This window comes from Chaetodon auriga, chromosome 12, assembly GCF_051107435.1.
Source record: "Chaetodon auriga isolate fChaAug3 chromosome 12, fChaAug3.hap1, whole genome shotgun sequence".
NCBI classification, from domain to species: Eukaryota; Metazoa; Chordata; class Actinopteri; order Chaetodontiformes; family Chaetodontidae; genus Chaetodon; species Chaetodon auriga.
In genome coordinates, this window is record NC_135085.1 from 10,624,124 (window position 1) to 10,638,356 (window position 14,233).

The 14,233-nt window shown below is 44.2% G+C and overlaps 1 protein-coding gene across 3 annotated transcripts in view; it reads right to left on the reverse strand.

The window, feature by feature from the left end:
• The window catches only part of kcnn1a (potassium intermediate/small conductance calcium-activated channel, subfamily N, member 1a), a 50,298-nt gene extending 36,576 nt beyond the window's left edge, over positions 1-13,722 (reverse strand). For all 3 annotated transcript variants that reach the window (XR_013077859.1, XR_013077858.1, XM_076744293.1), the window contains exon 1: positions 12,269-13,722. Coding sequence is in view for 1 of the 3 variants with exons in the window: in XM_076744293.1 (XP_076600408.1) it covers positions 12,269-13,585 (1,317 nt within the window). In the remaining 2 variants the exon portion in view is untranslated. The remainder of the gene's footprint in view (positions 1-12,268) is intronic.
• Between the last annotated feature and the right edge of the window lie 511 nt (positions 13,723-14,233).

Here is a 14,233-nt window from a genome sequence, read left to right on the forward strand (position 1 = left end):
GGGAAGGTGTCCTGTTTGTGACTTATTGCAGAGGTTTTCAGACTGTGAGGTGTACCTCCAGGAGAGTTAAAGGGAGGGCTCGGAGGGAGACGTGAGCCGTGAGCTGCAGCTTCCTTCCTCGAAGTCCGTACTCCTTCTCAGAGTCATAACTCAGCCACAGCTACACAAACAGACGTGATACACATGTTTTCAGATTCAGGATGACCTACCCTTCCTGAGGAGGATATCATCACCTCATCACATTGTTACGTTTTCTTCAGTAGCAAAGAGATCCAGTGATAGTTGTCTGTCCATCCATGGGCAAACAGCTAATAGCTAATTTAGCATACTTTAATGGTGCCAAGTATAGGCAAAGGCATACTTTGAAAATCCCAGGAAAGAGGGGCTCTGAAAAACACAGCACACATTGGCTTATTGTTGTGCTTTCTAATACAACAGTATTATTAAAATGTGGTTCACAAATGAGAACATGAAGGCTTCCACAGCACTCACTGTTGCAGAATATTCCGGAAACTAATAAATGTCACTTTAGCAAAGATGGTTGCCCAGAGAAAGACGTATAACTTGGAAACTGGCCAGCGGGGCCACTCACAGCTCAGTAAGTTTGTTTGCACTCGCCTGTGGTAAAAACTGCTCATAAATGACTCAACAGCAGAAGAGGCCGAGCACGAGTCTGCCTGAGAGAGCATCGTAGACACAACTCAGGTGTGAGCATGAGCACGAGTGTTCATGTAAACAGTTTTAACAGCGTTTCTTTTAATGCTGGATTTGACTTATTGAATGCATTCTGTGTACTTATTGATCATCTTGTGTTACGTATTGTCTGTATTCTGTTTTCATCCTTATTTTATCGTGTTATTATCAAGTGGGTTTTATTCTCCATCTTATTTTACATTAAATATGGCATCCTGTCCTTGTTTTTATGTCCATTTTGTCTCATGTGAAGTGCTTGGTGCTTGTAATTTATTTGTTGTAAAGCTGCGTTTCTTGTATGAAAGGTACTATACAAATAATGTTTTGGGTTTTTTTTTTTCCTTAGAAATATTAAACTGCGCTTTACTTGTCATTGGACTTTAACAACAGCCATTTCAGGTGAGATGGATGATGATGGCACAATGTCATGTCTGTGGAATATCTCACATCTGATCGCCTCAGTGTTGATGTGCGAATGCCTTCATAAAACCTGTTTCCTTGAGGTTTGACATTGTACACGGAGACGAGACGAGAAGAGCATTTCAGTGTTGCACTAATCAGCTCTCTAAAGCGTCCTCTTTATTTTACCTAATCAACAATATTGCCCCATTCGCTCCCATAGACTCCCATTATGACTGATTGCTTGATTGATGCCAGATTTGTGCTGATAACCCCCTCATAAAGAGGCAGGCCCAGTCCTTGACACATACCCACACAAGAGTCTTATGAGTGGAGCTTTAGGACAGAAAGCCCTCTCATTTCAACACCACTGCAGTCTTTTAGAAACACTCATTCTTAGTGACACACATCATCTGAACCCTTCACAGCTGTTTATTTAGAACAAACAACCGATCTTAAGAAGAGTTACGTTCACATAAAATAATTTGGTTTTTACTCAATACATTTTAGTGGAAACATAATGAGACCCTGATTATGTTTTTATGAGCGCATTACGGCTGTCACTTTTCCAACAAATCAAGTTCAAATGGATGAAAGCCAACACATGTATCATTTAAATTAATTTGAACCCACTTAGCAAAGCCTTAAACTATGCTGTAGAAGTGACGTTGCTGAGTTCATTTGTGGCACCTCAGCAGCCTCATTTGAGTGACAAGCTAACAGTTTAGCCTAGCTCAAGACCTCTAAATCATCCCTGTCCATCCCTGAAGAAGCAAGTTTTGAGCAAAGTGAATCTGTATTTTTTCATGTTTGGAGACCTTCTGTCTTCATTGCTGTATCTAGTTTTTTTGAGTTTTGAACAAGGATTTAGTGAGTAAAAGCCAGTTTCTTTATGTGTCCAGTAGCATGCTATTTTCTTGTTTTCCAAGCTGAATGTGCAACCAGAGTTTCCAGTAGCTAACATAAGACAGTGTGGATAAGTTTTATGTTGTGTATTTTGTGTTTTCTCTTTGTGTGACATAAATTGAGAAGCTGCATGGAACAGGCACTGTCAGGTTCAGCCGTGTTAGGAGAGCAAGGTGAGCGCCACCATAGGGTTCACAAATTAACAATTAACCCGCTAGTCCTCCTCAAGTACTTTATTTTGTTACAAAATACGTAAGATATTTGTATGTACAGCAGGACACTGATTCGTAGACTTGAATCTCTGTAGGACCAAACCTTCAGTGTTTTGCTGTAACACACAGTGGAACTCATTTGGACTTATGTAGTCCTTAACAAACAGAATGATCACACACCAAATTGTGAATTTAAGTTTACTGATTATATATACTGGTCTGTGTGTTTCATTTTATTTCATTCATTATTTTACCCGGGCTCTGGTCCCAGCTGTCTGTAAATACATACAGTGCTACGATCACCTGTTAGCAATGAACCTGTTTATCTGTGGAATGTTCCAGACAGGTGTTTCTGGTCTTAAGTTGCTCCTTTCTGAACTTGTTGCTGCATCAAATTCAGCAAGTTGATGAAGTAAAACACTAAATATATTGTCTTACTGTTTTCAGTGTAGTATGTGTCAGAAAGGAGTTATCACATTCTGTTTTATGTATGTTTTAGACAGCATACAAAACTTTTGGAATCAGGGTTGCATACTGTGAATACTGTAAGATGTATGGAAGGTAACATTAACATTAACCTGAAGCATGTGTGTCGGGCCTCCGGTATTGAAGCTCCATGCTTTGACTGAACTGTAAACCAAAACCTCCTCCTCATGACTTCCTGTGCAGAATACAGCTCTCACACACTATTTGCTGCAGCTGAACAAATTGTTTTCATTGAAAGCAAATCACAATTACAAATTAGCTACATATGAACATAATTAGCAGATGACAGGTTTGGAGATGTGCACGAGAGAGAATCTGGTTTATTAAGAGAAAAATACGGCGCGAGCGAGACTTTCTAAAGGACATGATCGGTGTACTCAGGAGTGAATAACAGAATGATAGTGGATGTGAGTTAGCGTAAATAAGTACACGACTGTTCTTTGTGAGGTACTGTGATAGAGCACAGTCTGTGAAACAGAACATGAGTGTGTGAGAGTGGGTATGTGAAAAGATAGCAGTGTATGGATGAGATGCTACAGCTGTGTGAGACACATGAAAACTTGTGAGTGTTTGTATAAATGTGTGTATGTGGTAGTTTGTGAATGCACATGTAAGAGGGCATAGCAGTGTGAAGGAGAGTGTAGTGTATGATGAACAAGTGTGATATATGACCTAAATGGCCTCTCGTACCAATACTTCCTTCCCACTTATCAAAATTACCAATAATGCATGTGGTCAGGGACAGAAGACACAAACACACTAAAGCACAAAAGCTTGAAATATAGCTTAGTCTATGTGGACTAAACCATCTTCATTAGGTGACAGTTCCCCTGGCAGCTATTGGTCATCCCAACAGGAGCAGAGTGGCCATATATTCCTTACAGACATTATCACCCTTAAGTGCCCCATAACCCGCAGTAAAGTCCCACAATCCTCACCTCTTATCAAACTGCATTCACTATTGTGAGTTCCAACAGCAGTATCCATGTATAAATGCCACCGGCTGACAGCTTCTATTTTCATTGTGAGGTGATTGTAAGTCATTTGAAAACGAGCCCTCGGTAAATTCAGGCCCAGGCAGTTTCTTTCTTTCCCCGAGGCAAAAACATCAATAGCAGGGAGAGAGAAGCCAGGACAACCTATAGCACCGGACAGATCGATGGCACAACAAACTCAGTAAAGATTGACTGGAGAGTTGCCTGGAAACGTCCTGCTTGAGATTTATGATGGGAGGACGACACGAGCCAACAGGAGAAGCCAGAGGACAAGAGAGAGTGATGGGGAATCAGAGCAATTCTCTTTTTTTTTAGCATTTCAGGGTCAAAGTGAATCCTCATCAATGTCTTTGAGTGAATTGTAAATACCAGTGAATACCATAAACAGGTTTTTCCTCGTGGCTGCGTGCAGTTTTACCGTGGAGAATAAAAGAAGAGTAATCTCAAACTGCGCTAATCTGAAAACCATTCAGGTCCGTTCCCTCGTATTCTAGTTATCTTCCATTTAGGTTTCTAAGATGAGACTGAGCAAACAGGAATCTACACAAGCAGACAGTGCATGTGTTTGACATTCCAATGGGAAAATTATTGAGACGGTGACAAGATGAAATGAGAAGATATCGGGTTTCATTGCTCCTCCTTCACCATATGTCAGGTGGCTCCAGCGTGCACTGACTGGGTGCAGCTTCCATAGACTCCGGCTAATTGAATATCCTTATCTGGCTCTGAGGGCCACTTTTCTCTGGTGAATTGAAACAAAGGCCATTTGGAGAAGCAGCACATTCGTCTTCACTCGCAGAACAAACACACACATACCTACTGTACTTTACTGCAACACACGTAATCTTGTTTTCAGGCTGGTGAACTGTAACCAGACCCCACACTGTGCTGTACTACAGTCAGGAGTAGCTGTCTTTCATGCTGGTCTATCACGCCTCACATGATAAAAGTTCGGGGAATTGTGCTAACAGCCTCCAGCTGTGATTTTTTTTTTTCTTTTCTTTTCTTTTTTTTTGGTTATGAAATTAAGTGCTGCAGTTTTCTAATGCCCCCTGGGCCCTTTAGTGTAAATTGATTCTATTTTAAAAGGCCTTTTATTTTCAGGCAGAGAGGAAGAGGTGGCTGGGGGAGCAGAATCGAGTGATCGAAAATGGATTCTGAAAGAAAAAGAAGGGAGAAGGTGGCTTCGCTCATGAAAGGGTTAAAGAGAATATGGCTGCAACAGAAGGGGAAGTGTGAAGACTGAGGTGGTGGCCCATTAAGGGGTTAACAGTCTTAGGGAAGCTGATAATGGAGGCTGGAGCAGCTGTATAGGAACTACGCACAAACTGCTAACACAAACCAGAGAAAACAGAGGCACAGGGAGGGAGGGAGGAGACGGGGGCTACATTTATCTCATGACAGCAACAAATAAGTTCAGTAAGAACAGCATTCACGTATTGTTGTTAAAAAGTCACTTCTTTTGTTCTGGACTTCTCCAACACATGCACACGTTCACACCCATTTGGCTCGTTCACGCTCTTTGCGAACATGGTTGCAGATGCAGAATGAAACGCCATGACACAAACAGGAAGCCGCTCTTGGAGAAGAAGACAGCACAGCGCCGCAGCGGAGGATTCCTGAAGAAGAGGTTCTTCCACATGACTAGAAGCCGCAGCAGAGTTGATGTGACCTTTACCATCTGAAGACAAGACTGTGGCATCCACACGGTAATGATACACTACAGCTCGCTCACTCTTACACGTAAACACAGGTACAAAGCGACATGCAAATGTGCACAAATACACAAAACACATCCAGCAGAACAATCGTACACGGACATACCAGGAAAATGCCCCATAGATGTTCTTCTGCAGCCTGTACTCAACCTCAGCGGACCCCCATCACATCACACCGTAGCTGTATATAAATTGATGGCAGTTTTATATTCTCCAGTAGGTGATTTGAGGTAACGAAGGGGAGGGAGGGTAAGCGGCTTCATTCAACTGGTCTTCTCTTTCAATTTGTAAAGCTTGTGTGTTGGAGAAGAGCCACTGTGGCTGCTGATACAAACATACGCACACAGTAATTTGTATATATTAGACACACAAACACAGAGAGAGAGAGAGAGAGAGAGAGAGAGAGAGAGAGAGAGAGAGAGAGAGAGAGAGAGAGAGAGAGGCCTTCTGATTAAAAGCGGGGCTGGAAACATCTTTTTGTTTGTATAAAGGTAACAAATTGTACTCACATTTTCTATAAACAGCTAAAGGCAGAGTAGATCTGACTAGATGCTTCCCCGCTCAGGCTTTTTGTTCTTCACTGAATATTTATCAGTGGCCAGAGGAGGCTGTGATTGAGTTTTACAGGGGAATGGCTGTGTATCATGTGCTGTAAATTAAGTAGAACTGCAGCTCAAGGGATCAGCAGTCAAACTCTGACCTGAGGGCAAAGACCTGATGAGAAGCAGCAAAAGAAAAAAAAAAAAGCATAGCCAATGAGGTCGCCCAAGCAGAGCAGGTAACTCATCACGAACACACACACACACACATACGTATTGACATGAGCATGACTCGCACGCACACACGCTGCCATACAAACGGTCTCTGTATGGAGTTTCACAATGGCAGGAGAAGCTTTCCAAACTTGCATTTTCAAGGGCAGGCTGCAAGCGAAGCGTTAGTCGATTGTGTGAGCAAAGTATGATGAAATCACACATCTCTCACATCTCGTTACTGCACTCTGCACTCCTACCAAACACTGTGTTTAACAAACATTTGAAAACAGCCAGCAGGCAATATTGAAATGACTCAATGAGCTCACACACGTCGGCAATATCACAAGGTATGTGGAAAAGGCGTGCACACGCACACCTGCACCTTCACGCACACGAGAAGCCATCGGCGTACGCCTGAATCTCTCCAACATTGTAATGAATGCCAAATATCTGCTTACAGCCGCATTACTCACACTCTCATACTCTTTTGTGTCGTGATCATGTCCTAACGCAGGGACAGCCTCAGATCAATAACCTAATTAGCCATAAAGCATATGCATTGTGGCGATACATTATATGCCTGGCATCCCTTGGCCAGCATCTCACAGGAATTACCATATAAATGAACTGCGGCCATTTATTAAGCAAAGAGCTGTGGTGGGGACTTGGCATGCTATGCAGCAGAGAGGAGAAAAAATTGTGAGTTACAACACACATTAGAAAAGGGAGAGGTCGAACAGTGGAGTTACAAATTGCATTGACTGCTGGCAGAGCGAAAACATCTGCCATGCTGTGACTCTACCCGCCGAGTAAGTAAGCAGCGAGGCTCGCGGTGACTGAGGAAACCCCCAACACGCTTTCTTTCCACTCTTTGTATTCAACTGGACTGCAAGTAATTCAATACACTTCTCCTTGTGCAGGCTCACTCAAATGAAACGCAAAGCGAATGAACTATATCAAGTGGAGCACTATTTGAACCACTTACAGTCATATCAGTGTGTGTGTGGGCTGCCCTACAGTGTCTGTGTGTGTGTGTGTGTGTGTGTGTGAGATGTGGACATGTGCACAAGCCCCTACTGCATGTGTGTGTGTTCAGAGGCCAGTGTGAAATGAATCTTAATCCAGAAGATAGTCTTGTTCTGCACATGATTCCTTGACTTAACTCTATACCCCTGAGAGAGACTGCTACACAATACCAGGCTGATCTCTCCATAGCAACATACATGGTAACACAAATCTATTTCAGAGCAGGAGTGCAGCGCAGCACTTAAACACAGCGGACAAAATAGGGAAAACAGCAATCAATTATTAAGAGAGCTTCATGTTCATACTTACCGCCTGTGTGTTGCCAGCTGCAGCCCAAACTAAGAGCTCACACCTACCGCTCTCCATACAATTGTCAGAGTTATCACAGATCTCCAGCAGCCACTCCTTCGTCATATACAGAGGATGTGAACTAGGATCTGCCCCTTGTCTGACATTTCATTTTTTTTCAGCGGGTTGTGTTTACTTTAAAGGTGTTGGCTGCCCTCGCAGACTCGGGCGCAGAAGGCAGTGGAAACATGGCCGCCTAATGAGAGAAAAACAAACGCAGGGCCCTGTAACAACAGCGCTGAGATGACCGATAGAGAAGGTTTAAATCAACATAATGTTTCTCCTGGCATAAGCCCGCGAGTAAATCATAACACTGTAAGCAGATCTGTCGACATCAATTGTTCCACGCTCCAGCATTCAACGTTACCTCAGCCTTATTGCAAAGCCAACACAAACACACAACTGATAAGATAAACTACTTTTTTAAAGGGAGGTGGCAGCCCAATTACCTCAGTGTTTTCCTTAATTTAGACACGAGGAAAGCCCAAAGACACAAGTGCTCTGCTAGGATTCACTTAAACTGAATGATCTCTGGACAGAGAGAGCAGGAGAAAACGCACCTTAGATGGGTAAAAGCAGCAAAACTGGAATAACTGAAAACAGTTTCAGAAAAGGAACAAGACGTGTGTCTTTCTTCAGGAGAAATGCTGCTGTTCATGTTTCTGGGGACAAAATCAGCTGCACACAGACAACCACTAAACACGAGCTCGCTAAAAATCCTCCAGACAGCGTCAAAGAGACACTAAGTTGGTCGCAAGTGCCACTTTGATATATGCTGTGTTGACCTTTCCCAGATCATATAGGGTGATTATACGTGTGTTGGACTACAGTTTGGCAGGATCTGCACAAAAGGCTTTAGTGTAATAGCTTTCCTCCTCTTTCAAGCCATCCATTCTGCAATGACACATATAACCTTATGTTCTCCAGAAAGGTGGGCTGGCACTCACCTGACACACACACACACACACACACACACACACACACACACACAGAGCTACAGCAGAGCAGCTTACAGGCCTGCTGTACCCAACAAACATGGATGATGTGACAGGAGAAGAGAGAGACGGCACCAGGCTGAATATTTTTATTCCTTCTTTTTACTTTAAACCCTTGATCTGATCGTGGACGTGCAGCACAAATATTTGTCGTGTTCTAAAGCATGATAGAACATCAGATAAGCAGAGCTGAAACCACTTGTTGATGAGTGGACTGACTATAAATTAATCAGCATTTCCTTCTCTCATATGAATGTACATTGATTATTTTTGGATTTGGCTATTTAAACACATGAACTCAGGCTTAGGGAAACTGTATCAATCATTGTTCACTATTTCCTGACATTTTACAAAGCAAATGATTAATCCGTTCATACACATTTCTTCTCAAATTGATTTTTCAAAGAAACAGTCAAACCTTCCGTGCCAACCTCTCAAATGTGAGGATTTGCTACTGACACTGAATGCTTTGGGGAGTTTGAACTTTTGATTTACGATGATTTTAAACTATTTCCTGTTTATTTGGCAATTAATGGAACTGTCCAAATGAATCAATTAATGGAACATTTTGGTGTTTCAATCATCTCATGTCACTCTCTGCAAGAAAGCAAGTAAGCCTATTTCCAAAACTGTCAAACTATTCCCTGATTTGGACAAATAATGAACAGATTAACCGATAATGAGGAGTTGTCAGCTGCAGCGCTAAAATATTGGTTCATATTGTCACTGAAAATGTGCCAGGGAGGATTCTCCGAGCTAAGCTCCCGCAAATCACCCACAGTGTCCCAGCAGGAGACAGAAGTCACACAAATATACTACAAAATATGTTCTGTTGGTGCATTTCTTGCCTTCTCATTTCTAACTTTGCAGGCATTTTATTCGTGTTCAGACTTCTGTAAACTTTGGTGATTGGTCACAGGTTTCTGCTAAACACGACGTCTGCGTATCCTCGGGAATCAGCCCTGTGCAGCGAGAGCAAGTCCACCAGTGTTTATGTACTGCTGTGTCCCTGCAGGAGATATCACCATAGCAGTAAGTGGCAGGCATTAGAGTACTTACACAGCCTATCACAATAGAAGCAGCAATGCACCTTTCAAAGCACAATGTTATTGAGGCCGGACACAATATCGTACTACCTGCCATCAGTTCAGTGGGCTGGCTCTTGGGTTTCAGGGTGTGCTGCGGGATACTGTAATCGTATACACTTTATCAGGCTTGCTCTGTCACAAGTGTTTTGTTTAAGGGATTTCAAATGGGAGCTGGGGTAGGGGCCTTTCTCATTGAGGGCGAGTCAATAAGATGTAACCACGATCCCACAAATATCCGTGAATGGATAAGCACGTCTAGCCGTATCAAAATACTTGGCAAGGTCGGATCTGAGAGAGTGGAAAGGTTTGATATTTAGGCCGAGTCTGTCATGGGAGCACTTCTAACATTTTTTTTCCTTTCAGATTTCCATGATTGAAACTGGCTTACATAAGAGTTGTGTAATTGACAAACATCTTGTTTACAGTGGAAACTACATGCTGGAACGCTGCAAAACAAAGGACATAATTACGATAGTAAATCATATTGCCATTTGCCGCATTCACTTGGACTATTTTTGACTGACCAAAGACTCTTTGTGATGATGTTTTACACTGTAATTAGTACAATGTGGGTTCTGGTGTCTCAACATCCTTATATTCAAATCTTCTTGTGGTAAATGGATGGATATCATGTATTTTTTTCATTCTTGGTTACTTTACTGTGGTTCCAAACAAATTTAAAGTATTAACTGGTGAACAGTATCTGACACCATTACCTTCATCCCTCTGTGATGCAGTGGACGCAGCAGACGAAGCCCCTCTCATATGATATAACAAATAAGAAGCATTTAGGCTTCAGGTATTTTGACATCACATGGAAAGCCCTATATTTTGAAAATACACTATATGTCTGATCAATATAAGGTACCTAGAATAATGAGTTCAGTTTCCCTCTCTGCAAAACAACCCTGTGACTTTAACTTGAAACAGGATGGTGGCAACTTCAAGAGAAAAGTTTACTTTCCCTTCAGTCATTTGGTCATTTTGGCGTTCTGCTGATGCTCCAAAATTGAGCCAAGTTCAGAACAGTCATGTCAAGGTGGTTCGATGTACCACCTTTTGCTACTGGTGCCAGCTCGGCCCCTGAAAACAGCTGCAGAATTTTAAAACGGAGTCTCTTAGACGCGGCAGCCTCATCAGACTGCCTCCTCGTCTTTTCTCTTTCCTGTGATATAAAAACTTTGCATCGACTGCACCTGGAGCAAATGCTGGGGGAGGAAAAACAAAAACAACAGTGGGGACTAAACTGGTTCTCATTTGAACATAAAAATAATAAGTTTCACAACCAAAAAATGAACAATCTGATCAAATGTTCATATGTCCATTGGTAAGACCAATAATGAGCCATGTATGGTCAACCAGATCTCTCAGGGGAGATGACTGGGGGTGAAAAAGCAGTTTTTTTTTCCTCTTGTCAGAGCAACAATGTACCTTTCCTGATTTCTGTGCAAGATGCAAACTGCACAAAAACAATTCATCCTTCAACTCTGAATAGCCAGAAGATTCAGCTCACTTATAAAAATAATGAATAATGATAATAACAATAAATAATGAGCCTATGTCATGACCTGATGTCTCATCCTCAAAACCACTGTACCCGATCACCTCATGTGAGCTGCAGTTCTACATACATTTACATTTACACTACATTTATAATACATCTTAATGATTATGTAGCGATAGATTTTACATCATTTGAATCAAACTGCTCTCAATTTTCCCCAGCACAACTTTTTCTTTTTCATTCCTGCTTTTTTCTCTTCTTTTCTAACAAGTGAATGCTGCATGACACACACACATACACCTTACTCACCAACTCATTTTGCCTGACGTTATCTCCTCAACATGCTTTCATCCATGTTGTCACTTTATCGAATATTTCATCGAATCAACTGTTTGTCCTCTTGATTTTCTTGTTATCGTTTTGTTTGAGGTTGATGTGTTTACTTCTGTTTTCATCCTACGGATTATACACACATATGGACATATGGCACCGGTGACTGCAAGACAGCTCTGCGAGCAGCACATCCAGCTGCTGTATAAAGTGAGTTTGAAAGTATGTTGAACAGCCAGCCAGGAGCCGCTCACACTGACAGGTGCAGGCCTAACGATATAAAGGCAACCATTGTGTCAGAACGGTGTCTGGAAGCCACAGTGTTAAAATCCCCCCGCTCGGATACCCTCTGTTCTGTGGGAACAACAACCGCTTTGTGTCTAATTCAGCTGCCGGGGAGCGTCATTTGAATATTTTCAGTGGTCCACCCAAAACAACACTGCAACATGGAACAGGTGTGTGTGCGCGTGTGTGCCATCGCGTCTGTGCCTGCATGCGCGTGCTTGTGTAACCAAATGAAATAAACACCAGGTTAGATAAGAAATATTACGCACTGGCTCACATGCACGGTAGTTACATCGGTGCTTTTGGAGAAGCTGCCTAACACTGAATGACGATTCTAATACCCTCTCCTTAACATATATACACACACACACATACTACGCGCGTGCACACCATACACATACGTGAATGTGCTCTATCAAAATCATATGACAGGCGTGGTCATTGAGTGAAAATATAAAGGCCAGTTTGTTTTTGTCATTAGAGGCTAATTAGATCCGACATCGCAGGAGAAAATGTGAGAAAATCTACCGTATGGAGGTCGATGCGTATCCTCTCCTCTCCTTTATGCGGGCTCTCTGGCCACAGGTGATAGCTCGAGCCGTAGTTGGGGCTGTCTTTGCTGCTGTTGCTGACAGTCGCAGACGAGTTCCCCGCGTATGCCTGTTGTGTTACCGGGGGGGTTACGCGGGAGTCGCGGCTGTGTGGCTGCGCCTGATCGTCTTGCGCGGAGATCCTCCCAGACTTATTGCGGTCTTGTTCACAGTGCTGCGGACGCTGGGGACAGAGCCCCAGTGCGCCTTGCTGCTGCTGCTGTTGCTGCCGCTGTTGCTGCTGCTCTTGCTGTTGCAGCAGTGGAGCCTGGTGAGTCCTACATAGCTCTCCTGAGCCGCTGGCGCAGTAGTTGATAGGCAAGCTGCTCCCCACCAGTAGCTGTTGCTGCGCTCGTAATTGTGGGATCTGTTGCTGCTGCTGCTGCTGCAGGTCCTGAGTCTGAGACTCGAATGCTCTCCTGTTAGCGTCGGTTGACTCACATACATTTAAAGAGCGCCCTTTCTGTGAGTTTGCACGGATTCCTTCAGGGGAGGGGTCCCTCTGTTGGAGTCTTAAATGACTGTGCTGTTGCTGTTGCTGCTGCTGCTGCTGCTGCTGCTGTTGCTGCTGCTGCTGCTGCTGCTGTTGCTGCAACAACTGCCTGTGGTCTCGGTGCCCTCCTGCTCCTCCTCCTCCCCTGCAGCGTTCCACGATGCTTGCCTGTTGGTAATTATTGGCACTCCTTCGGAGACGATCCCCCCTTTTAGATTCCCGGGAAAACAGCAGAGAGGAGGAGGACGACGTTGGTGGCGGCGGTATAGGCGGCGGAAAAGGTGGGGAGGGCTGCGGTGGGAGAGGATCGACAGGATGGTGCTGGTTTTGAGAGAGACTCGCCTCCTGCTCGGAAAAACTGCAGTGGCAGCTTGGAAAAACAGGCTGTTTCTCCGACTGCGGCGGCGGCTGCTGCTGCTGCTGAGAGCCGGCCGGGGCCCAGGGATCCTGGTGCAGGTGCGCCGGCTGCCCGGTGCTGGGTTCACTGCCTCGGTGTGAAGGTCGCTGGGCGGTGTCGTAGCTCGCCAGAGGTAGAGGGTCGCCGCTGTGAACAGGTCTCCGAGAGGGCTGGCTCAGACAGGGGAGCTCCTGTAGGCTCTGACGGTGAGCGGCGGTGGTCGAAGTGCGGTCTCGGTGGTGAGAAGAGGGCGGGGGCGGCAGGCTGAAAACAGGAGCGACTGGGTCTCGGCTCTGCGTGCTGCTTCCTTGCTTTTCGTCGGGGATTTGGTGCTGATGGACAGCTCCCGCGTACCGATGCCGCATCCCCTTGATCGCCTCGTCTCGCTGTGGTTGCTCCTTTGCCGTGCAGAGCTCCGACACCCGTTCATTGCGATCAGTCCCAGCAGAATAGGACCGACTTGTATCATTGGTAGGTTTGACCAGGACCTGCCTTAAAACGTCACCGTACAGCCAAAACACCGCCTTCGACTGAATATCGGTCCATTGCCTGCTATGCGCACAGGTTGCAGCGGATCGATCACTCCTTAAGGCTGTTAGGATATTACAAGAATGGGATTATCTAGACGTAGAAAGGTGTTTAAATCCTGCTCACATGGTCGATCATCTTGATCCACTGTGGACCCAATAGATCGACTTTGTCAATGTTGGCCATAACCACCCTGCATAATCAGAAATCACTTTTACCGCTACGTCACCCAAACAGATCCATAGGCCTGTCAAAGATTCTGCTCTGCCCAGATAGATCCTGAACATCACTATAGTTTATGATCAACTCTATGATCACCTTCCCTCCTAGTCTGACGTCCTTAAAGTGGACTCGTGATTTAAAAATCATGACAGGAGCAATAAACACACTCTCGATACCTATTTCCCAAACACATTTCCACTTGTTGGCCCATCACACAAAGCATCAAACAAACCGGGTCGTAACGATTACCTCATGCCATACAC